This window comes from Trichomonas vaginalis, chromosome VI, assembly GCF_026262505.1.
Source record: "Trichomonas vaginalis G3 chromosome VI, whole genome shotgun sequence".
Classification (NCBI taxonomy): domain Eukaryota; phylum Parabasalia; order Trichomonadida; family Trichomonadidae; genus Trichomonas; species Trichomonas vaginalis.
Window position 1 is genome coordinate 6,254,505 of NC_067208.1, and position 24,538 is coordinate 6,279,042.

Genomic DNA, 24,538 nt, shown 5'->3' on the forward strand with positions numbered 1-24,538 from the left:
GTAGTAGATGTCCAGGTGTAGCTATTATATCCCAGCAACATTGGTATTTTATCATTGTAAGATATCAAAATGAAGCGTTTTTTCAGATATAATTTTTCGTAAATTTTTCAAAAATAAGATGGTAAAAAAGCCTCGACTTGCTCGAAAAATAACAATTTTTTACTTGTAAAAATAACCCTTTTACAGCATGGGCAGCTATTCAATCACTATTTCTTTTTCTAAAAGTATATTTTTCAAAAAAAATTAAGATCAAATTCGACAATTTCTTGATGAAAGCAAAAATATTACACATACTTCTAGATGCATGGGATAAAATATGCAATTATTCAATCAATTCGCATGATTTGAAAAAAAAAATCTAAATTTGATAAAAATGTAGAAATTTTTTATTTTTAACTTGAGATTCGATTTTTTTGATCCAATTTGTGAATTTTTTTTGATCGGAATTTCAATTAATTTGTTGATCAAAAATGACCTCACAATGTTTGATCATAAGTGAAGTCATCTTCATGGGTATTTAGAAATTCCAAGAGAAATTGCTTATTTCTCGCAGATGTAATAGTAGTATATGTTGAAGGGTTTAGTGACTTTTTTTGTTACATCTATATATAGACGATGCATTAAAATATATTTATTTATAAATCATTTAAAAAATTAACATTAATTTTAAAATAATTTATTTTTTATTCTTTTATAAAAGAAGCTATATATAGATGATGTCAGATATTCCGCGATTAATTAAACATTGTTTAAATCCTGAATGGAATCAATGGAGTCATAATCAAAGACCTCATAAACGAGTAAAAGATTCACTACCATAATGAAATAAAAAAATTTTTAAAAAATAAACTTTAAAAATTCATGTCTTACATTTTTGAATAATTTATTTTTTTAATTCGTAAGAAATGAACGGAACAAAAAAACGGGAACGGAATCAATTCTCACCCAGGTTAAACAAGTAGACGTTTATTTTATAAAGGTAAGTTTAATATTAAACCTATTGCTTTTGCATTTGATGGTAAATTAATCGAAAATTCAAAAATTTGGGAATTAATTCCGGATATTGAATTTATAACAAATATTAAGGATAAATGGTTTAAACAACAAAACCACCTCACTAAAGTTCTTTGTAGATTAATGATTAAAACTGAGGAAAAAGAATTTAACGGGTTTAAATATCATCCATGTAAAACTTCAGAAAAAATTAAACGAAAGAGTAAATAAACTCGCTAAAGGTAATGGTAATGATGAAGAAGAATTTGATGAGTTCAACATAGAACTTTAAGAAACTAATGATTATTTGAATTTATGAAATCAATTATTTGATTCATTCTTTCTTCAATCTCTTCTATTCTTTTTGTTAAATCATCTATTTTCATTAATGAGGTGATTCTTGATTGAGGAATAGATTTCAAACTAATCACTCCTTTTATTTTTGAAATTTTGAATCCATCAACTTTAAACATTTTATTCAATTTACACGTTGTCAATTCTTCAAATAATTTTTTATTATTAGCATAATAGTCATTAAATTCTTCAACAGATGAAAAAATTTTTATTTCAGTAATTGGTTTAACAACGTTTATTTTTTGTTGAACATTTTCACTTTCATTTATTTTTAAAATCGGTTTCATTTATCATTAAATAAAAATTAGAATATAAGTGATGAAATATATTTTTTTAATTAATATTAAATCAGAAATGGCGGCAGGATTCTTTAAAAAATTATGGGATGGAATTAAGAAAGCTGCGGGTTGGGTTCATAAAAAGATTATTAAACCCATTGCAAACTTTTTGGCACCAGTAGCGAAAACGGCAGGAACTATCATAGGTGGAGTATTAGGTACTAAAGCAGGTAATCCGGCGATGGGAGCACAAGCAGGTAACGCAATTGGTGGAATAGCTGAAGGAATACTTAATAAAATAGGAGGTAGATAGTGAAAAAATAAATATGAGATCCTATGGATCATCTCACCGCTTAGCGGCTTAAAATTATTTTTATCTTAGTATCGGTTGTAGTCTTTGATAAACTTTTTCTCCTTTATTTAAAACTTCTCTTATTGGGGCAGCTTTTGGTGTTATTGATTCAGCAACGTCACTAATTGCTTCTTTATTCTTAAATATCCAATTTGCCCCCTTCTTCAATGTTTCCCAAACTTTACTCGCTCCTCTTTTTACTTTATCCCACAGTTTCTTAAATATACCTGCAGCCATAGTTGATTATTTCATTAAAATTAAAAATTCATTTTCATCTTTTAATTTTGATTTTTTATTTATTAATAAATGACGACTAACTATTTGGTGCCAAACACTAAACCGATTAATGGAAATGTATTTCATTCATTCGAAAAGATAAATGAAATATTCGCAAAGAATGACGGTAGAAGATATTATAGAGAACTTGAAAGTTCATGCTATGACTCTGATGCTCCACATTTTGATGATAAACAAACTCATTTAAGAATTACAAATCCGGCTCATGATGTGAACCAATTAGGTGACACATATATTAAACGCAAAGTTAAAGCAACTCTAGTTTCAAATAAAGCTTTCACATGTGATGCCGCTTTTAAATGCATGCGTTTATTCGTTGGTTACAAATCATCAAATCAAAGCTTTAAACAATTAGAAGTAGAAACCGAAAGAGGTGATGCCGGTTATCTTCAGATGGATTGCGCCATGAATCTTTCGCATTTGCAACATATAAACCAAAATCAGAAAGGAAAGTTAAAAAGTTTGTTCATTCGTTATATAATAATGTTCAAAATATGATAACTCAGTATGTGGTAAATATATTGACCCTTCAGAAGTTTTCAAGAAAGCAAATGAAGAAGTTAATATCACTTTTGATATGATTATTCCGGTAAATGATTTGTTAGCATTTCAGGCGTTCGATGATTATCCTAAATCATTTGGTGATATCATTCTTAAATATTATGTTTTCAGGGATACTTTAGTATTTTGTCAGGTTGACCCGTTAAGAGTTGCTGATTTACAAAATTACGTTTATGAAAAGATAACTGATGAAAATTATGAAAATTATTATGAATCATGTTTATAAATATGATCGCAAATTCCAACAAATCGGACTTCCTGCCAAATTAATTACAAGCTTAGCCGCTACATCTGCTGACGCAACAGTTGATGACGTTATTATTTCATGCACAAAGATGGATGTTTTAGAGGATAAATGCATTACACCAGGATACGGTTTAATTGAAGAATCAGTTAAAGCAATACCACGTTTATTCAGTAAGGAAGATCCATTCATGATTCCAGCTCAACATATTGACGTTCGTTCACTAAATGGAGGTTGCATCACTCCTGAAGGTATTAGCTCAGATTTCTCATACGCTCTTCATAATGTTACAGATGTTGTGTTAGCATTTCCGAAGATGCAATGCAAAGAACAGTTTTAGAAAATCCAATGCTTCGAGGTCTTCAGGTCACTATAGATTCCAGAAACTTCCCCGATCAAGCGATGACCACAGTGGGCGACATATTCTTTACACGTATGCTTCAAGCTTCTGATTTAGATGGAGTGAATGAATGCACAGAAGAATACGAGGACTCATTAACTAGACCACTGAATGATGATGGCATACCATTAGCTAGAACATGGAAAGACCAAACTTCATTCTTATGCACTATTCCAGTTCAACGTGATGGAGCGGGTATATTCTTTGATGGATTAAACTTTCAACTCACAAGTTACAGTACAAGTGAAAGCTTATCCAATCATTCAGGGTGAAAATGACACTTACTGTTCAAAGGTGACAAATCCTCCTCAGGTTTGGTTTACTAGGACTACATATTGGACATGACACCGGATGAAGGTTTGAAATATCATCCAACAGGTACACCACCACAGTATAGAAGTTCATATGATGAAATATTGATGAATAGAAATGTTTAAAATTATAAATTTATTTTTGATTAAATGGATTTAAATTCATACACTCCTTATGAAGAATTAGCAGGAGTATATAATACATACATAGATGATATGATTAATGAAGCATTGAGTGATAATAGAAATGCTCTATCTAAGGAAAAATTAATGAAAATTCCATATTCTGAATGTTACTTAAATTCAATCACTGCAGCAATTGGTAAACAAATAAAGGTAAAACATTAACGATATTAAAACAAATTATCATTATTGCTAACACTTCCCCTATTCACATGTGTTAATTTATATCAACCGTTCAGGTTCACCTTCAGATGATACATTTGAATCTTTAAAGCATTTAATCAAAATTCCAATTATTTATTTATCACAAGAAGAAGCAGAAGATTATTTAAAAAACTTTTTAATGTATAAAGAATTATATAATACAATCAAGAAGCAAGGATTAGAGGATAAAATTATTGATAAACAACGGGATGAATTATTTGAAACACTTTCTATTTCAAATTTTGATAGAGAATTTTTGCATTCACTCATTTTTCTAGATGATGCAGTGAAATCAAAACTAATAACAAATGAGAAATCATATTTTAATCAGTTATTAACTCAATGTCGACACATTCAGTGTTCATTCTTTATGGCTGTTCAATATTTCAAAGCATTAAGCACAAACATTAAATCAAACCTGTCCACCCTTTTCATTTTCAGTGGTTTTAGTCGTCAACAGTTGAACGTTATGCTTTATCAAGTGAATTTACCAATGAGCATTAATGAACTTTACACACAATATCAGCAATTAGGTGAACATGGAAAAATAATAGTTGATTTAAATAAAGGAAGTGTTAAATTTGATTAACTTTTTATAATTAATTTTTATTTTTTATTTATAATTAAACATGACAGAAATAGCAAATCTTCTACAGGTTCCATTAAAACAAGGGACAAACAAAAAGGGTGCATATAATAGAACTATGAAAGTTCCTGATGGAATGAAAGAATTAGTTCATATTGTTGCTGGTCTTCAAAAAGATGTTAAACAAATGAGAAACGTTTTAACATTACCAGAAGCTCAAGCATATGCCAAACGTCAAGGTCCAAATTGGGAAGCACACGAAGCAGACATTACGGGTCCAAATGGAAAACCTGATGGTATAAATAAAGTTTTCATTACTGATGGTCAAGGAAATATTAAAGTCATAAATGGTTACAAATTAACTATAACTGATTATCCTAAACGTAAAGCATATAATGAACGTTATCCTATGCAATTTGATGAAAATGGAAAAGCTGTTAAACAATACATTGGAGAAGGTGAAAATGGTCCAATTAATTCATACCGTAATCCATATTCTTATTTCAATGAAGAATTAAATGCTATTGAAGAGGGACCGGATGGATTACCACGATATTCTAACCAGTTTGATGGTCGATATGCAAATATTAGACCTGAAATTTCAGCTAAGAAATTCTTTAAAGTTGCTTTATTCGATCCAGTTTTCGCAAATGTTAAAGATGAACTTAAACAGCAATTCCAACCAATTATAGTAGCAAGAATTGCATCAGGTGCTTTATCTCAAGCATTCAAAGATTTAATTAAGAAACCATTATATCAGCAACGAGGTTTAACTTATGATTTAGTTAAGGAATCAGATAAAAGAAAATTTGAGAAATCAGATGATTATAAGAATGCAATTAATGAATATATTAGGTCTATTAATTACAATGAAACAGCTAAAAATCAACTTCAAGAACAAATACAGGGAATAATAGATTCAAAACTTCCAGCAAAATAAAAGTTTAAATATATTTTTTTATTCGATATAAATGAGAAGACGTTTCACTAGTCAAAAGAACACTAACGCAAAAGCAGAGATTACGGTTGGTTATAACGTAAATGATGATAAATCACGAATTATTCAAAATGTTAAAGTTAATGTTAGCCCTGAATTAACAAGGTCAGCAACTCAACCAAATTTATTAACTCGTGACTTACCGAAAAAGGAGGAGGAGCAAAATAAAGAAGATGGAGACCCAATCATTTTATCTGAACCCGGTAAAGAACCTGTTGAAATTCCCACTTATCCAACATACCCCCGCCTCTTTCATCAAACATCGAGAACCCATATAAAATAGACATTAATTCTGAATTAATGAAAATTTACCGTGATATAATAATTAATAATTATGATTCAATAATAAATTTAATTGATCAATCCGGTTTAATTATTTTACCTTATGAATCATTAATTCACATTATCGCCATTCTTTGTGATGTTCAAGATTCAGACGTTAAGATTCAATTTTTCATAGATGATGAGGTTTCATGCTGCGGAACAGTTGCAAAAATAAATCCTATAAAGGATATTAGCACAATTAAGATATCAAAGAACGGAACAACAACTGAACTTCATTTAACATATAATGATATTTATAATAAAATAGTTGATGAATATAAAATATCACTTGAAAAATTCTTTGTTAAGGCTATTTAATATTCAAGCATTAACATTATCGAATAATAATCCTTTGAATCATAATCAATAATAATTGACCTTTCACCAGTTTCTATCGTTTGTTTTATTTCTTTTTGTTCCCCACTATCGGATCGGTCATTGTAATTGTTTTTGTTATAGTATCAGCTTTATCTTTAACTTCAATCTTTTTTCCATCGGGATATTTAAACCAAAATTCCAAAAATTCGATATTGTCAATCTGTTCATATTTTAATCTATCAATTACATTTTTAATACCATCTGAAAATCTTATGAAATGGTCATTATATGGGTTTGATTGAACTAAATTTGAATGAAGTGAAATATAACCTGTTGATGAATATGACACTGACTCATATTTTCTGAAAACACTAAAATTTATAACATGAATGAATTTCTTATTCGTTGAATTTATGAATTCTTGAGGTAATCTTATTCTAGTTTTATTTATCACTGGAAAATAACGCTTTACCATATTTTTAATCGTAATAAAAATGTCAATTATCAATATTATTTCGAATAATAACTGTGAATTAAATTTAACAGTTAGCGGAATTTATAATGTTACTCTCGTTTCTGTGAGTGGTAAATTTAATCCCATTCTTTTAGACCCTTCAGATTATATATCATTTATTAAAGATGACCATGAAAAAACGTATGATATGTATATAAATAATGTGATAGCGAAATGGGATATTAACATGATTTTAAGTTATTTAAATGAATCATTTATCGTATGGTATGAAGAAAATTTTAAATCAAAACCTGATAAACTTTTTGAACTTGATGAAATAAATAACCTTATTAAATTTCCGCTGAAAATTAAATTTTGTACTCCTCATCTTCGTTCATTGTTGGGGATATTAAATTTTGAAAAAGATGTTGGGGATGTTTTGTATTCTGACACTGGTTCCAATTTCATTTTAATCAAATGTGATAAAGTTAATACCCCAATGAGATTTTCACACAAAACATTAGACCCTAACTCTTACCCATCAATACAAAACATTTTATCCATCAACTTAAACACATTTTCTTTATCATATCCGTTTCAATTATCCGGGAATTCATTTATTCTTCATTCAAAAGATTTATCAAATATTAAATTTAGAATAACTGACCTATTTGATTGTGATTTAGAATTTATGAATGAAATATTATGGCAATTTCAAATAGAGAAAATAGCTGATGAGATAATGGATTAAATATTTATTTTTAAATCGTAATAAATGATTAAACAACAGCAACTTAAGGCGCAAAGCGCCCAGGTCCTTCAGACCATTACATACGCCATATATGCATATAATTCAAAGACGGCAGAACAAACGCAAAGGTTGAAATATGGAGATTTGGAGATAGTATTGAAAAATGACCATTTCGAATTCGTTTGCAAAGGTGGTGCAGTGATATCAAATATAAAAGAAATTTTATTTATGAATTCAAAAATTAAAGGAATAACGGATGATATAACATCAATTCCACCAGAAGAACAGAGATATTACGCATTAAATGCATTTCCTAAAGTTTTGAAGATTGGAAGATTTAATTTAAATGAGGAATTCATAGAAGGTTTCCTAAATGACATAATGAAGAAGGTAGATAAGGAATACGTGGATAGTGAGTTAATGAAGAAGGCAAATTTGGTTTATGTAGATGAAAAAGATAATGAAATTAAAGAAAAGGTTGAATGGTATCATGAATGGACATCGGAGACTTTTAAAGTTAAAGCTGATACAGGATGGGTTTCAGGATGTTTAGACCTTAAAGCAGATAAAACTTATGTAGATGAAAAAGATAATGAAATTAAAGAAAAGGTTGAATGGTATCATGAATGGACATCGGAGACTTTTAAAGTTAAAGCTGATACAGGATGGGTTTCAGGATGTTTAGACCTTAAAGCAGATAAAACTTATGTAGATGAAAATTATGCAAAGAAGTCGGAAGTAAATGATGTGATTGCAAGCATGAAAAATGAAATACTTCAAACATTATATCCTATAGGCTCTATTTATACATCAATGAACTCAACAAATCCAGCAAGTGTTTTAGGTTTTGGTACATGGAAGCAGATTGTAGACAAATTCTTATATTGTACTAATAGTTCAAAACAAGCCGGTGGTTCAAAGAAAATTAAAGAAGCAAACCTTCCACCGCATAAGCATACAGGAACTACAAACTTTTCTGGCGACCATAGACACTCATTAAGAGACCACCCATTATACAACTCAGACTATGAAGCTGGTTATGATGTTTTATCTCCAGCTTATAACGATTCAACAAAAAAGACTTTTCGACAAACTGAACCAGGAGGAAATCATGTCCATACTTTCACAACAAATCCAACAGGCTTGGGTAAAGATTACATGCCACCATTTGTGACTGTATTTGCATGGTACCGAATGAACTAAATATATTTTATGTCTGTAATTAATTAGGTAATGAAGTAGCGGATGAACTGCAGAAATATATTTTATCGTTAATGGTTTTTAGGTTATTCAATAATTAATTATTTTTGAATAACTGATGGTGTCACTACGTCACCATGTCACCAGGTTAATTAACTTCTTTAAAAAATGATGACAACATGACATTTTGACAACATTCCCGGAAATTTATTTTATCATTAATGTTTACGTTAATGTTTCGTAAATGTTTTCATGAATGTTTTCAGTGTCACCACGTCACCATGTCACCAGGTTAATTAACTTCTTTAAAAAATGATGACAACATGACATTTTGACAACATTCCCGGAAATTTGATGCAGCCCAAAAATAAAGTTAGTTTTAAAATTATTTTTATTTTTTTATTCCTATATAAATGACAGCAACAAACAACAACAGCAACTATATCGTTTCTGATGAAAAAGTTATTGATTCATTAGCTGAGGAATTAGTTGTGGCAGAAACTAAAACCCTCAACGAAAGAATTGGTGAAAACAAGATTGATTTACATAACTACCTCAAACATGATGGAGGAAGAGGAAGGAAAACTGGTATGGCTTTATTAGTAAATAAAATTTCAAATTTAACGATTATAGATGTTGATATCAATAAATCATACAATGATGAACTTAAAGAAACAGTTAGAAAAGACATTTTATCAAAACTTTCGGATAAAGATGTTATCGTTAAAACCGCTTCAGGAGGTCTTCACATTTATTGCAACACTAATTTCTTTTATGCAGTTTCGAACAGAATGATTAAATGCTATTCCTGCAATGATTATGATATTGATATCATGACTTCTATGGATGATTCAAAGCGTTCATTAGTGGTTATGGCTGATTCAAGAGTTCGCAAGAATGCAACAGAACCAATCAATACATACTCATTCATTCGTGGAAGTTACGATTCAACATTAACTCGAACAGTAAACGATATATTAAATGATTTGAATATTAAGGTAAGAGTTGAACAGAAGAACGAAGAAATAAAGACTATCATGAATGAAAACAAAGATGTAAACATTGACGATAAACTTGCCCAGAGCATAGTTGATGGTATCAGTGATTTTGAAGTACATAATGACGGTGTAAACATGAATTTAGAAAAAGAAGTTACATTATTCACACTGTTTCAAGCAATTAATTCGTTACCTAATCATTTAATTAATGAAGCATACGATAACGTTTATAACTTCTGCAATTTAACTGAAAATGCAAAAAGTAATTTTGAAAAAGCACGTAGTAGATATGCACATTTAATGACTTCTCCATTTGTTTTAGTGAAGATTCTAAAACTATATCAAAAGGAATATTATGATGAATACGTTTTACCTTTATTACGTAAGCCAAAAATAACATTTGATATAAAACTTGATGACTTGTTTTTGATAACAGATATTAGACGCAAGGCTGAAAATCATCAGTATAAAAACAGTTCTGAAGTAATTGAGGATTTATCACGTGTAATCCGTTTTGTAGATTGTGGAAATAAATATTTCATTCAGAAAGATTACAACATCCACGACAAAATGAATCAAATATCATTCGTTCTTCAATCAAGCATGAAAGAGTCACTCAAAATGATTAAATTATTTAAAGAAGAAGGTAAAACCATAACAGCATGGGATGTACTATTAAATCAATTGTCTTCATTAACCGTTAAGGGTGTTTGCTTTAAATCTGATTCCCCAGATATTTTCTCAACGTTTCAGGGTTATAAATACAACGTTCTCGAAAAACCAGATTACTCAAAAATTGAGATGTTTATGAATTTCATTAAAGAAGCCATTTGTGATAATAACGATGAAGTGTATAAATACCTTCTCGCTGGATTGCATCAATGATTCAACATCCTGGAATCAAGAATGAAACAGCAATTATTTTGAAAGGACTTCAGGGAACAGGTAAAAACAGATTTACAGACATTATTTCTGAACTTCTCGCCGGTTATTCATGTAAAAACATTACTGAAATAAGTGAGCTAACGGGTAATTTCAACTCAGTAGTTGAGAATAAAATGTTTCTTGTACTTAATGAACTCAAGAATGTAGGTGAAGACAGACTCGCAAACTTCAACGCTTTGAAATCAATTATTACGGATAATGAGATTAGAATTAATGAAAAGAATCAACCCAGAAGAACTGCTCAGAATGTTGCTAATTTCATTTTCGTAACTAATAACGTTTACCCTGTCAAAATTGAAGTCGGAGACAGAAGATACGTAGTTTTAAGAGTTAATGGTAAATTTAAGGGTCAATTTGATTACTTCAAGAATTTAATGGATTCATGCACAAAGGAATTTTATGATAACCTTTTAACATATTTTATGCAATATGACCTTTCATCATTTAATGTACGAATCATACCGATGACTGAAGCCAAACAAGATTTAATAGAATTATCAACAAATCCTTTAGATGTATGGATAAATACACATTATGATGAATTGTGTGCAGGTATGACGTGTAAAAATGCTCTATGCTGCAAACCATCAGACATGAAAGACAAAAACTTTCAAATGAGCATTAAGGATAAATGTGATAGGAAACAGAGAAGAATAGATGGTAAACAAACATGGTGTTATGTTTTGAAAGAAGAAATGAAAGGATTATATAAACAGGTTGAACCAAACGATAATGAGGATTCATTTACTGACGATGAAATACCTGTAAATGAAGCTTTTAAAGTATGATTTGAATTTATTTTTGCATTAATCCTGCTGTGATGTCAAAATGTCATGTTGTCAGTAATTTTAAGAGAAGTTAATTAACCTGGTGACACATGGTGACGTAGTGACACCTTCAGTTATTCAAAAATAATTCATAAATGCCTTCCTCCTTTCGTACCTGTTGTCAAAATGTCATGTTGTCAGTAATTTTAAGAGAAGTTAATTAACCTGGTGACACATGGTGACGTAATGACACCATCGTCTCGAAGAGACGTTGTCGAAGAGGAATAAAAATTAAATTTGGATAGAGTTTAAAAATTCATCTTTATTAAATTCATCTCTTCCAATCAATTTATTTATTCTATTAAATTCTTTTATTTTTGCTTCACTCAGTTTAAGGATTGAACGGTAAGTTTCTAATTTTTCGATTATTTTCTTTCCTCTTTTATCATTCTCAGTTCCTTTAGTTTTATGGGCATCAGCCCCACCGCATTGCGGTTCTTTTTGTAATAGCATATTTTTGAATTAATTCTGTTTAGTTTCTTTTTATATTCATTGTCTGGACTCTGAATCTTAATTGAATCAGGACTCTTGGCTGCTTTGTTGTCACTCATTTCTTACGAAATAAAAAAATTAAATATTATTTAAATATAATGGAGTAATAAAATAAATCGGAATTTCTATTAATTTATTGTCAACTTCAACTAATGCATTGCCGTTAATATATCTAATAAATTCAGCTATTGTGTCAAATCTTCGTCTTCTTTTTGTCATTGATTTATCAGTTTTTCCATAATCGAGATGAATCAAAACTTTATCCCCTTGTTTAAAATTCATGAGCCCCGAATTAATTTGTTCACGTTTAACATCATTTAACCTTTCCATTTGCTTTCTAATATATTCCCATTCTTTTGAAATATCATTTTTCATTTCCACTGGTTTCATGTTTATAGTTCTATGCCATGTATTATTGTAATAATATACTAACTGCTGTATGATGGAGTCATGATTTCCATCCCAGTATATCCGACCGTTAACCCCTAACGCATCTCTAAGAGTTCTCATTACCGCATCAACTATTTTATTATGAAACGTATATGGAGAGGATGAAAAGTAAAAATTAATTTGTGGGAAATAATGAATCATAGCTGCCTGAAATCCTTTATCACCATCACCCCTGATATTATCTACTCTTTCATGATCTAGTAAGTATTGTATAGCTCTTCTTGTTTCCTGTTCTGTTTTCCCTTTCACTGGAATGCAATATAAATATCTAGTGTTAATGTTAATGGCAAATAAATAAGTAACGTTTCCTTTTGAATATTCCAGATGATCGATTTCGTATGAATATGGATATGGAGCAAATGAAGGGCGACTAAATTTTTCCTTTAACGGTTGAATTTTCGGGTCAATTGGTTTATTTAATATCTTGAAATCCTTTTTAAAATCTTTTTGCTTCTTTAATGTTTGAAATGGATATAATAAAGTGAATGATGAAGGATTAACTGAAGGAGGAGGAGGTACTACCATTGGAGGTTTTGGTGTTGCAAGTGGTTTAATTTTATCTGCTTTGATTTTGGATGATGAAGTTTTAGATTTCATTCCTCCCTTCATTAATTCTGGATGTATTCTATTCATTTGTTTTAAATATGCTGTATATAAAGTTTTGATATACTTTCCCGCTTCGAGTTTATGTTGAAGGATGAATTCCAAAAGTTGATCTTCATTTAAAAGTCGGGCTGAATATGATTTAACTAATGAATCATAAATTAAAGCTTGTGCTTCATTTATGGTCTGAAGGACCTGGGCGTTTTGCACCTTTTGTTTTTGTTCCTTTGGTTTTTGCGGCTCAGGATTATATAATTTATATAATTCATCAATATCTTCTTCTGTTAATACTTTATTTTTGAAATCTTTCAACTGTTTAAGTTGTGATTTAGTTTTTTCCTTTGTATATTCATTATTTTTAATTTTGTCTTTAATTTTAGAAATTATTTTATCATGATATTTCAAAATTTCATTTTTATAATATGGATAATAATAATCCATATCATCACCCGTTATATTGTTATTATGTTTTTGGAGATATGATTTTAATTCATAATAATTAAGAAAATTTTGATTAAGTACTAAATCATAAATTAAATTTTTTAAATCCGTGTTACCCATTTATATAAAAATAAAATAAATGTTTTAAGGGTGCCCACCTCTTTGAATCATAGTATCAAAACCATTATTTACATATTGAATCGCATCATTAACGGTTCCTTTTGTCTCTTCTGTGGCATTTTATTAAAAATAAAATTTTAAATTGTATTAAATAAATGGCATACAACATCCATTTTCACAACATACAGCCTTAGTGTGTGCTCCTGTTAATGCAGTCTTACCCATTGTTAAGCGAGTCATCAACCCGTTTTTAAGTTGTAAATTAATATTCTGACCATCGAAAATAACTTTATCATTTATTATATCCAAATAATTTTTAGGTGTTAATTGTTTATTTTGTCGTAAACTAACACCTTTCATTTTTTGTGCAATCTTTTTAAAATCACTTCCATCAATTGAACCGTTGAATGATGTATAACACTTAGGGCATAAAGCAACCATGTTATCACCTTGTTTCTCAATTGCTAAACCCAATAACTTCTTCTCATGTGCTTTTTCTTCAGCTTTATTCTTTAATTTAGGTTTAAATTTCTCATCAAAACAGAAGAAATCAAATGGTGCGAATTTGAAAATGTTTTTATCATAAAATTTTTTATCGGTTACAATCGCCTGAAATGCTTGAGTGTTAGGAAGATTTGGGTCGCCAGCGATTGCCCAATAAGATGAATCAGTATCACCTTCAATGAAATGAAAACGATTAACATCCATGCATTTATACATAAAATCATAAATGAAAACTAAATACCAGTATTTTGCGTTATCTAAAGTGAAGAATGCCTCTTGTAAACATGTATCACATCTATAAAATCTATCTTTAAGCATCACTTGATATGTATCTTCACCTATTTCTCTTATGTTTTTAAACTTATTTGACATACATGCAACGCGTGCCTTCTGTGCATTCATTATTTTAGTCTTTGCGTAATTTTGTGTATTCATTGCATCGTAACCATATGATCCATTAAGTGAAATCTTGCAAAATAAACTTTTTCCTTTATTTCCTTCTAATTCAGCCTTTTGTCTTTCGTTCATAAATTCGTTCGCAAATTCATTAAAACAAGTGTTTTTCGTAAATGTTAAAATTGATTGAATATCATCGATGATAAAATGAAATCTGTCTATTAGATACCAAAGATAATAAGAAGAAAATGGTTGATATTGGTTGTGTGTTGATGCTAACTGAGTTAATTTCCTCTGTTTCTGGTCAACTGGTAGATTGTTTGATTTCATGTAATTATACATAAAACTGCCAATTGTTTTTTCATCTGTGATAATATCTAAGTTTCTTATTATCGGTAAAAAGTTTATGTAATCATTAATGTATTTTTCATCAATGTGACCCTTTACTTCAGCCACGAATAAAGTATTTTTCTTCTTAATTATTCCCAGTGCTTTTGCTTTCTTTGTTGCTGTATCACAAATGATAACACCATTCAATCTTCCCGGCATATACATTTTATGGTCAGTATATTGAATGAAATCATGAGGATTAGATGAAAATGATGAAGGATATAATGAATTAAAATCAACACCAACGAAATGAGTCATGATGTTGGAAGTGTCCTCATTTGATACAGTTTTAGTTTCTGGACTATATGAAAGTTTATTAATGTGCGTGATTCCTTTAAGATTTACTCTATGTTGAACATTTGAAACCACCAGTAATTCCATTACGGAGAATGTGATAAGCTTCAACTGAATCTAAAGTCATTGGTAAATTTTTTTTAATGCATAATTTCTTAAATTGATTCTTAAACGTTGAACATCTTCATCTTTATTTGATTTTACGACATTGCAATAACAACACATTAACTGACAATTTTCTTTGGTATGTGGTTTTTCATTATCGATTCTATCCAATGTTGGTTTATTTGCATATGTAAACGCTTTACCACACATTTTGCATTTAGATGAAAGGATTAAATCGTGATAGTATTGAAAATCATCCATTGAAACATTATTTTTAGTATCCCTTTCTGCTTTTTCATCTTGTTTCTTATATGATTCAATTTTATATTTCCAATACTTTTTCGTTAATTCAAAACTTGATTCTATCTCTTCCTCAGGATATTTTTCATTAGGATTAAAGTCTTTATATGCTAAAGCGTAACGAATCATTGAAGCATTCGATGATAAAGAAAGATTATGAAGCATATCAATTTTATAAACAAATGTTTCTTCAATAATTTTATCGATTGGGTCAATCATAATTTCAACATCTTTATTGCAATAATGAATAAAATATTCTAATCTATTCTTAAAATTTTTAGCATCATTGAGATATATTTGATAATCACTATCTGATATAGTTTCTTGAGTTAATGCTGAATAAAATGAATCTTTCGTGAATGGTTCCTCTTTATATAATTCTTCTTCGTAATTTTCCCATGTATGAATTGATAAGGGAAAAAGGATTTAACACGTGATTTATTGTTTCCGAAATCTTGAGTGAATTGGTCTAATGTCCCACCCGCTATATAATTTCTGATGTCAATAAATCTCAATTCATATGGAACGTTTGTTTTCTTTACAATGATTTGCTTAAATTGTGAAGATGAACCCAGCATTGATTTTATTTTCCATTTTGCAGTGTTTAAATCACGAAGAATTAAATTTAAATCAAACTTTCCCGAATTAAAACCTATGATATTCACTTTATTGAATTCCTCATCTAGAAGTTCTTTAAATGCTTCCTTCTGTTTTTCATTTAATGTATGGGACAAAGTCCCCGCCGTTTGCGACTTCAATAATTCATTGTATTGTTCATATTTGATTAGCAACTAATGAACAGGTTGAAAATAAAAACTCAATCCAATCAGAAATAAAAGAATCACTCGAAGTTAAGCAAAAATTCCTCGTATATGTTTTATCGTTTAATTTAACGTTGATGATACCATGAATGGTTTTAAGTAAGCGTTCAAAGTTGCACACTCAGAAAGTTGTAATTCTTCTTTAGTCTCTAATGTTTCAAAGTCAAAAGTAATATAATATCTTGTCGGTTGATAATATTCTGCAAATTGTGAGCTAATAACCACTGATATATCTTCTGTTTCGTAATATGTGGTGCATATGGTTGCTGTGGGTCTTTTGCAATTGAACGTCTTGAATTAATCTCCATTATTTTCTTTACATTTCTCACAATGCTTTAAAAATCTTCTTTGGTTTTTCCTTTCTGGATCATCACGGATAGAATAAACTTCTTCTTTACAATATGGACAAACTTTATAGCCGGTGAGTGCTTCAACGTCTTTATTCTGTCAGCGTGAAGTTTTCCACATGGACTCTGTGTTAATAAAATATTTACTGTTTCAAATTCTGGATCTATCATTATTGATTCCACTAATGGAAAGTCTACCTTATTTATGTCCACGTCTTCTGGTTGAGGATCACAATAATAGAAATCAATATTAACATTTAACATTCTGCTAATCTCTCACTTTCTGATGAAATGTCAAACCCTTCATATGCATCTATTGCTTCATTTAAATAGCTTCTACGAGTTTTAGGATTAACACCATCAGGAATGTTATAGAAGCGTTTAAATAACCTTCTACCTTCTGCTCTAATTTGATTATCATTCATTTTAGCTGTTCCGTTTTTGTTCATTTATGTAAGAATAAAAAATTAAAAAAAAAGTTTATTTTTTAAAGCCCATAAAATGAATTAAGAACACATAAATTTTTATCATCTGCGACGTGACGAATACATTTTAATTTACTCAAGAATGCGTACCCTGATACATTAAATCTAATTCCTGTCTTATTTAATTTCACAACTTTGAAAAGGAATGTATGAATAGCTATAAAATGATGAGAAGATGTTTTATGGGTTGCTTCCATTTTTTCTGAAATAAATGAATAAATATAATGCTTATACGTTTTCATATCTTTTATATTCTTAATAACGAATGGTATAGACCTTTCAACTTCGTCATCCTTCGGTGCTGTTCTTTCATATGAAACATTATTGGTATCTTCAATAATGAAACCGCAATCACATAAAATTTTATATGTTCCAATGGTTTCTTTTGATATTTTATCTAATAAATCAAAAACTTTATCAACACCTGTGCATTTATTTAAATAATAATTTGTGTAAATATCATGATCTTCTTTCTTAATCGTATTAGTTGCATACGTCACGTTTTTAAGAGCTTTTTTGAATTTCGGAATCTAAAGGTGGTGAAAGTAGGATACAGGGGTATCCTTCATTATCAATAAATTGTAACTTATGTTTACGAATAAATTTAGTACCTTCTTCTGAAAGTGTTTCGTCTATTTCACCATCTAATAAATTTTGTGTTGATTCTGAGACATAATTTTTATATCTTTCTTCATGAGATTTCTGTACTTCTGATTCTGAAGCTGGGATATTCATTAAACCCTCTACTTCATTTTCATTATATTTTTCAACTTCTCTTAATTCCTTAATTTTTTCATCTATTTCATCTCTTATTTTTTCCAGTCTTTCAATTTCATCGTATTCATCATCTTTAATTCGTTCTTCATAAGATTCAGGGAAAACATCAGGTTCTTTAGGTTTTTCTTCTTCAGATGTGGGATATAAGAAATTTATAACATCATCTTTATTCATTTTTCCATCATAATCTAAATCATTTAATAACTCGGCAAATTTTTGACAATTTCTTAAATAATATTTATTAACTTCATAACCTACCTCCTCTAATATATCCATTATTTCCTCATTTGTGAATCCTAATTTTTTAACGTTGTTAGTTTTGACGTTCATTTCTTACGAATTAAAAAAATAAATTATTCAAAAATGTAAGACATGAATTTTTAAAGTTTATTTTTAAAAAAAATTTTTATTTCATTATGGTAGTGAATCTTTTACTCGTTTATGAGGTCTTTGATTATGACTCCATTGATTCCATTCAGGATTTAAACAATGTTTAATTAATCGCGGAATATCTGACATCATCTATATATAGCTTCTTTTATAAAAGAATAAAAAATAAATTATTTTAAAATTAATGTTAATTTTTTAAATGATTTATAAATAAATATATTTTAATGCATCGTCTATATATAGATGTAACAAAAAAAGTCACTAAACCCTTCAACATATACTACTTGTAATATCTGAGAAAATCGAATTTAAATATTCATAGAAACCCAAATCATTCTCCGGTTCGAATAATTCATCTGTTGCTTTTTCTGTTTTTTCTATGAATTTTAATAATTTGATTAATAAATCTTCATCAGGAAGAATTATTGCTGCATTTGTGATAAAATTCCATATTGAGGTAATATGGCAATAATTACATTTATAAAATGTAATTTTATCCAAAATTTTTTGGCAAATTCGCATAATAGCATTAATATTTGAAGCTGAGATTAAACCTGTGATTACTTCTGTAACTTTTGGAAAATCATCGCAATTTAATATCTCTTTATATTGAATTGAGAAATAAAAAAAATCAAATGGATTCATTTCTTCAATTTCAAGGAGATTGTAAAAATTGATAGAAGTGTTATTGCAACAAATTGTATTTGCAGCAAAAAATATCATTTGCTCGATTCCATTTTTGGAATAAATTTGCTGGAACAATGTTAAATTAAAACAGTTGCTTAATTTTTCTTCATTGTTTTCATAAAAAGTAACAAGTTTGCAACTGAAATTTCAAAATTTTGATAATTGCCAGTTATTTCAGTAAATATATATATTTGCTTTTCTTCATCTAAAAATGGCAAATATTGATTTGCAATATTAACTAAAGTTTGGGATAAATTGTTCCAGTTTGATTTTACAATTTGTGAGCACATTATGTAATATGTAAATTTATCCGCTTTGTAGGAATTTAAAATTGTTTGTTGTTCTGTTTCAGTTAAATTACTGAATTTTTCAAGATTAATATTGTGATAAAAAATAGAATCCTTGAAACATTCTGATATCTTTTCAATGTTTAAAACGGATGCTAAAAAATGTAAAAGAACTTCATCAGTCACTGTGATTTTTTTGAAAAATTTATCCCAATTCAAGCATCCAATTGATCTTTCTGTCATTGTACTTATGCATTGATAAAGTTGATTTAATGAATCCGAAGAATAATCATTATGCTTGACTAGTTGAGTTAGTTGATACAGACTGTCGTCAGCCATTTTAAAAAAATGAATAAAATTGTATAGTAAATTATATTTGTGAAATTTGTGACGCTACATTCAATCTAAGACCAATATCTCAAAGAATTCCTCATTTAAGTATTACTTTTCATTGTTTTTTAAAAAATATCTTTGCTTATTTGTTCACTTTTTTGACATTTATTATATGCTTTTTATCATATTTCCGATGATATGAATATATATTCTATATAAGAATGACGCTACATTCAATCTAAGACCAATATCTCAAAGAATTCCTCATTTAAGTATTACTTTTCATTTTTGATTCAATTTTCGAACGGTTTTCGTAAATTTTGCATCATTTCATTTTTTAATGGGAAAATCATCTATATTTAATCAAAAAAGAGCAAACTTTACAGACGAAAATAAAATATTTATCAGGGAACAATCTGATAAATACCAAAAATCAACATCGAGAGATGAAAAAACGAATATAATCAAACAAGTTCTTCAATATTTTAATATTAAATACGCCGAAAATGAATCTAAAGCTGTCAGAAGATATTTTAGTTATATTGCAGTTAAAAATATTCCCGCAGTTACTGGAAAATATCCTGATACAATTGTTCGCAAAGATATGCTTTATTCGCATGATCATACAAATATTATTAATTCAAATAATATTGAACGTTACTACCGTTGCATCGATCATTCTTGTCAAGCACGTTATTTAGTTAAAATTGAGAACAGTTCAGTTTCCGAAGATTTACAAAAGGAACATATACCCGAATGCAGACAATTTAAAAAGTTACAAAATGAAAAAAATGATCTTCATAAATCAATGACTCTGACAGAAATATACAATAAGGCAATGGCAAAATTTTCTGAAGACAACGGCACTTTTCAGCAGATTAAAAAATTTATGACAGAACTTGCTGTTGGTACTGATGAAAACCCATTAATTAAAGATTCATTGGTCAGGGAAGTTTATAATAAGTCCAGAAAATTTTCTGTTGGAGAAAAAATTACAGACGATGAAATTGCTAATTTTTTTTAATAAATGGCGAGCAGTTTTTCATTGGCCATGATTTTCAAGCAAATTGTGAGACGATGTTTTTTGGTTTTGAGAAGGCAATTCAATTTGCAAAAGAAGCCACAGATTTATTTTGCGATGGAACTTTTAAAATTACACCAAAACATTTTCAAAAAGGACAGATGCTAACAATTATGATTTGTGAACCTTCAACAAATCAATATCTACCACTTTTATTTATATTCATGAAAAACCGCACATTTGAATCTTATAAGAAGGCATTTGAATATATTTTTACTGTCAAGGGTATTCAATTTTCAAAGCTAATTCAAATTCATTGTGATTTTGAAAAGGGAATGATAGAGGCACTTCAACAAATTTTCCCTAAAGTCCGTATAATTGGATGCCTATTTCATTTCAAACAAGCTTTACACAGGAAACTTGTAGCACTTTATACAAAAAATTTCAATACTTTACAAAATTCTTTATTTAAGCTATATTCTATTACTCCATTCATGTCTCATGAAGAATTTGTACTTACAATGCATATAATTAATCAAAATAAAGTTGATTCGATCAAAGATTATATTGATTATTTCAACAAAGTTTGGTTGCCGCACTACAATTTAATATCTCAATATAATAATGCAACTGCAATATTCACTAATGATTGCCTCGAGAGTATGCATTCAGAATTTTCTTCGTTAAAACATCCAAACATTTATGAAGCTATTAAGAAGATATCTCAAATCCAATTAGATAAATATAACGCCATCAAAAATAACCAGAAGATCGAGCGCCATATAAAAACCGTTATCACTGATAGCTACAAAAATTATATTCTTGACTGCTTTCAAAAAGAACTTGAGAAAACAATTTTTTCTATCAAACAATACAACGTAAGTGATCTTTCTTTGGCTCAGAACGAGATTTCTCCATATGGTTCCATAGAATCGAGTTCATTGTTCGAAAATATTCCAGTTCATGATGCAGATATACTCAAATCGATCGATCTAACAGATAAAGATACAATGATCACTAAGTTTATTAATGAAAAAAGAGAAAAAATTATGGCATTATTTAATGAAACATTAAATCATCCAGATTTTAATTCATCCACTCCAATTCAAACTAATTTTGAGCAAGCCGATACAAATCAAGGTTCAGATGCTCCAATTCGCTCCGAAAATTCAAATATTGCAGACTCTACAGATTTAGAACCAGAAAATCAAAACCATCCTTCTACAAATCAAATGTCTAGTAATCTAGAACATAAGCTGGACCTTCTTGATCATATTGAAAAACAATTATCGAAAATGCGCTCGTTATTGGGAATTCTTCCTACTACAAATGCTATTGTTGGGCCGTCAAAACAAGTTTCAGTTAATAGCAAGCAAAATTCTGAAAAAAATAAGAAAAAATCTTCCATAACAACAAAATCAAACAATAAAAAACAAAATTCATCCGACAATCCTCCTAAACGTAAAGCTCCTATTTCGGAAAGGATTCTCAGCGATAATAACTTATATTTTCAAGTTCATCGAAAGAGATCGAAAAGCAAACGTTCCACATCTACAGAGAAAAAGAATTGATATATGAAGTCTAATTCCTTTTATAACTACTATATTTTTATTCTTATGACTAAAAAATAATATATTATTTAACAATTTTCATTTTTTTCTTTTAACAATTTCGTTTTATTTCCATTTATTGTTAAATGATTTTTAGCATACACCTTTCTTTGTTCATCTTCTAAATACAATTTATTTTTTCTTAGATATAATTCTATTCATTCAATTCGATCGTCATTTTTCAGTACATGATCGTAATTTTCAATTATTGATCGCGATTTTACTTCAGAATTTGTTCGCAATATTGCTTATCAAAATTATATCTCTATTCTCTCATTTCTGTTTAGTCAATATCATTACACTCCTATTGTCTAATAACATGCTATTAATTTTCTTAAAATTAAAAAAAATATCAACTTTTAAAAACAGAAACTTAACATCCTTAGGTCAATGGATTTAAAAAAAAAAAAAAGGAAGTGGGGCTTCCAGGGGCTGCGCCCCTTCTAGCCCATAAGAAATTTTTGTTTAGATTAAAATTAAAATTTTTATTCTGAAATGTTTGCTTTAATGTTTTTTATGGATGGAAATGAACTGGATATCGTCTGAGTCTTCGCTTGTTTCCTCCTCCTCTTCTTCTTCGTCCGAATTGTCTTCATCTTCACAATAACCAGATAAGAAGATGGTTATTTTGGTTTGTTCTGGTTTTTTGAGAAGCATTTTGGCTGTGCCAGTAAAAACGAACTCAAGATTTTGATAGAATTGTCTGCTTGAGTGAGTGAATTTGCATACTGTAAGTGGCATTGCAACTCGGTTTGCTTGAACAGATATTATTGAAACTTCTTCTCCATCTGGTATCCGTTCAATAATATCTAAAGCGGCTGTTGTTATAATATGCATATTGTTTTCGTAATGCAATTTTGGATATATTTCGAATGGATGTGCAGCTACACCAGCTGGAGCAACAATGGAAAGATTCCAGGAGAAAGAACCGTGTTTGTTTTCATCTTCTTTCCAATTGTAAGTTAAAGGATAAGGACGAAAGTCTTTGAGTGTTTCATATAGCTGTTCTCTTAAGTTTGGTTCACAGCAAATAATGAATTCGTCAATTGCTTGAAGAGATATCATAGTTGAAACATAAGGCAAATTCGACAAGAAAAAGTCAACCATTACTGTCGGGTTTTGAACTTTGTTTTCTAATGTTTCGACTGGTTTTATTATACTTTTGAAATATCTATCATAGTCATTGTTGTCTGTTAAGGACAAATTGTTTGGATAATCTGCAATGAGTCTTCTATATCTTGCTTCTGTTGTTGAGAATGAGAAGACACCTTCTGGTTCTGTAGGAGTGTAAGTTTTTAGTTGAATTTGAGCTTCAATTTGTGTCTGATTGGAGTCTGATTGGACTGAAACAACTTGAGCTTCTGTAGTTTGTTCGACTTCGGCAGTTTCTTTTGGTTGAATTTGAGCTTCAATTTGTGTCTGATTGGAGTCTGATTGGACTGAAACAACTTGAGCTTCTGTAGTTTGTTCGACTTCGGCAGTTTCTTTTGGTTGAATTTGAGCTTCAATTTGTGTCTGATTGGAGTCTGATTGGACTGAAACCTGTGTAACCTCTTTGGACATACTAGTAAAGTATGAGATATAAGTGTTTGACCTTTAAAGAGCTTTTGTAAAGAATTGTCAGTCATGCTACTACTGTGGTCTTCCATTAGACAAAAATGAACTGTTTTTTCGGAACTCATAGAAAAGTTTAAAATAAACCGTTTTCGTCAACGGTAACCCCCTCTATTTTTTTATTTTATTTAATAGTTACCGTTGGCAAACCGTTCCATCTCAAATATTGAATGAACTATAAACGTTTTTTGTTTTCTATATATACTTTTTTGTCCAACGGTAAAACTTTTTACACAACGGTTTTTGAGAGTCGTCGCCGTTGACTTTTTTGTAGAGCACTCAAAATAGTATAACTTTGTCCGGACAAGTAAGGGTCTATCGTCGCTACAGGAAAAGTTACAGGCGTTCCAAGGAAGTATACTTTGAGAAGCCTTTTCCCTTATAGAATGAGATAGGACGGTTATTTTACAAAACTGACAACACTTTGACCGAGTAGTTTTTTGTGCTGAACAAAAAGTGTCATATAAACATCTGTCAAAAACCGCTTTTTAACT

The 24,538-nt window shown here is 29.4% G+C and overlaps 9 protein-coding genes and 3 pseudogenes across 12 annotated transcripts, besides 3 other annotated features; 8 read left to right on the forward strand and 4 right to left on the reverse strand.

Annotated features, from left to right (window-relative positions):
- Positions 1-561: part of a mobile genetic element that runs on past the window's edge.
- Positions 562-1,998: 1,437 nt separating this feature from the next.
- On the reverse strand, positions 1,999-2,214 carry TVAGG3_0815060 (uncharacterized protein; the record flags this gene model as incomplete). Its single annotated transcript, XM_001314105.1, has 1 exon — positions 1,999-2,214. One exon carries the CDS (start codon positions 2,212-2,214, stop codon positions 1,999-2,001), a length of 216 nt encoding a protein of 71 aa, XP_001314115.1.
- A 1,133-nt stretch (positions 2,215-3,347) lies between these two features.
- Positions 3,348-18,201: a mobile genetic element.
- On the forward strand, positions 3,941-4,766 carry TVAGG3_0815080 (annotated as a pseudogene). Its single transcript has one exon. A coding segment is annotated over exon 1 (826 nt).
- On the forward strand, positions 4,807-5,499 carry TVAGG3_0815090 (uncharacterized protein; the record flags this gene model as incomplete). The annotated part of the gene is made up of 1 exon (XM_051247799.1): positions 4,807-5,499. A coding segment is annotated over one exon (693 nt), but the record flags the coding sequence as incomplete, so codon positions are not given.
- Positions 5,735-6,402, forward strand: TVAGG3_0815100 (annotated as a pseudogene). Its single transcript has one exon. A coding segment is annotated over exon 1 (668 nt).
- On the forward strand, positions 7,632-8,810 carry TVAGG3_0815110 (keratin-associated protein family; the record flags this gene model as incomplete). The annotated part of the gene is made up of 1 exon (XM_051247800.1): positions 7,632-8,810. One exon carries the CDS (start codon positions 7,632-7,634, stop codon positions 8,808-8,810), a length of 1,179 nt encoding a protein of 392 aa, XP_051083275.1.
- TVAGG3_0815120 (Prim-pol domain family) lies at positions 9,221-9,772 on the forward strand (the record flags this gene model as incomplete). Its single annotated transcript, XM_051247801.1, has 1 exon — positions 9,221-9,772. A coding segment is annotated over one exon (552 nt), but the record flags the coding sequence as incomplete, so codon positions are not given.
- TVAGG3_0815130 lies at positions 10,607-11,531 on the forward strand (annotated as a pseudogene). The gene has a single exon. A coding segment is annotated over exon 1 (925 nt).
- TVAGG3_0815140 (uncharacterized protein) lies at positions 12,706-13,683 on the reverse strand (the record flags this gene model as incomplete). The annotated part of the gene is made up of 1 exon (XM_051247802.1): positions 12,706-13,683. A coding segment is annotated over one exon (978 nt), but the record flags the coding sequence as incomplete, so codon positions are not given.
- Positions 14,402-15,231, reverse strand: TVAGG3_0815150 (DNA/RNA polymerases family; the record flags this gene model as incomplete). Its single annotated transcript, XM_051247803.1, has 1 exon — positions 14,402-15,231. A coding segment is annotated over one exon (830 nt), but the record flags the coding sequence as incomplete, so codon positions are not given.
- Positions 18,202-18,777: 576 nt separating the features above from the next.
- Positions 18,778-22,828: a mobile genetic element.
- Positions 21,156-21,706, forward strand: TVAGG3_0815170 (MULE transposase domain-containing protein; the record flags this gene model as incomplete). The annotated part of the gene is made up of 1 exon (XM_051247804.1): positions 21,156-21,706. A coding segment is annotated over one exon (551 nt), but the record flags the coding sequence as incomplete, so codon positions are not given.
- On the forward strand, positions 21,870-22,230 carry TVAGG3_0815180 (MULE transposase domain-containing protein; the record flags this gene model as incomplete). Its single annotated transcript, XM_051247805.1, has 1 exon — positions 21,870-22,230. A coding segment is annotated over one exon (361 nt), but the record flags the coding sequence as incomplete, so codon positions are not given.
- Positions 22,829-22,934: 106 nt separating the features above from the next.
- TVAGG3_0815190 (attachment subunit-related family) lies at positions 22,935-23,993 on the reverse strand (the record flags this gene model as incomplete). The annotated part of the gene is made up of 1 exon (XM_051247806.1): positions 22,935-23,993. One exon carries the CDS (start codon positions 23,991-23,993, stop codon positions 22,935-22,937), a length of 1,059 nt encoding a protein of 352 aa, XP_051083281.1.
- Between the last annotated feature and the right edge of the window lie 545 nt (positions 23,994-24,538).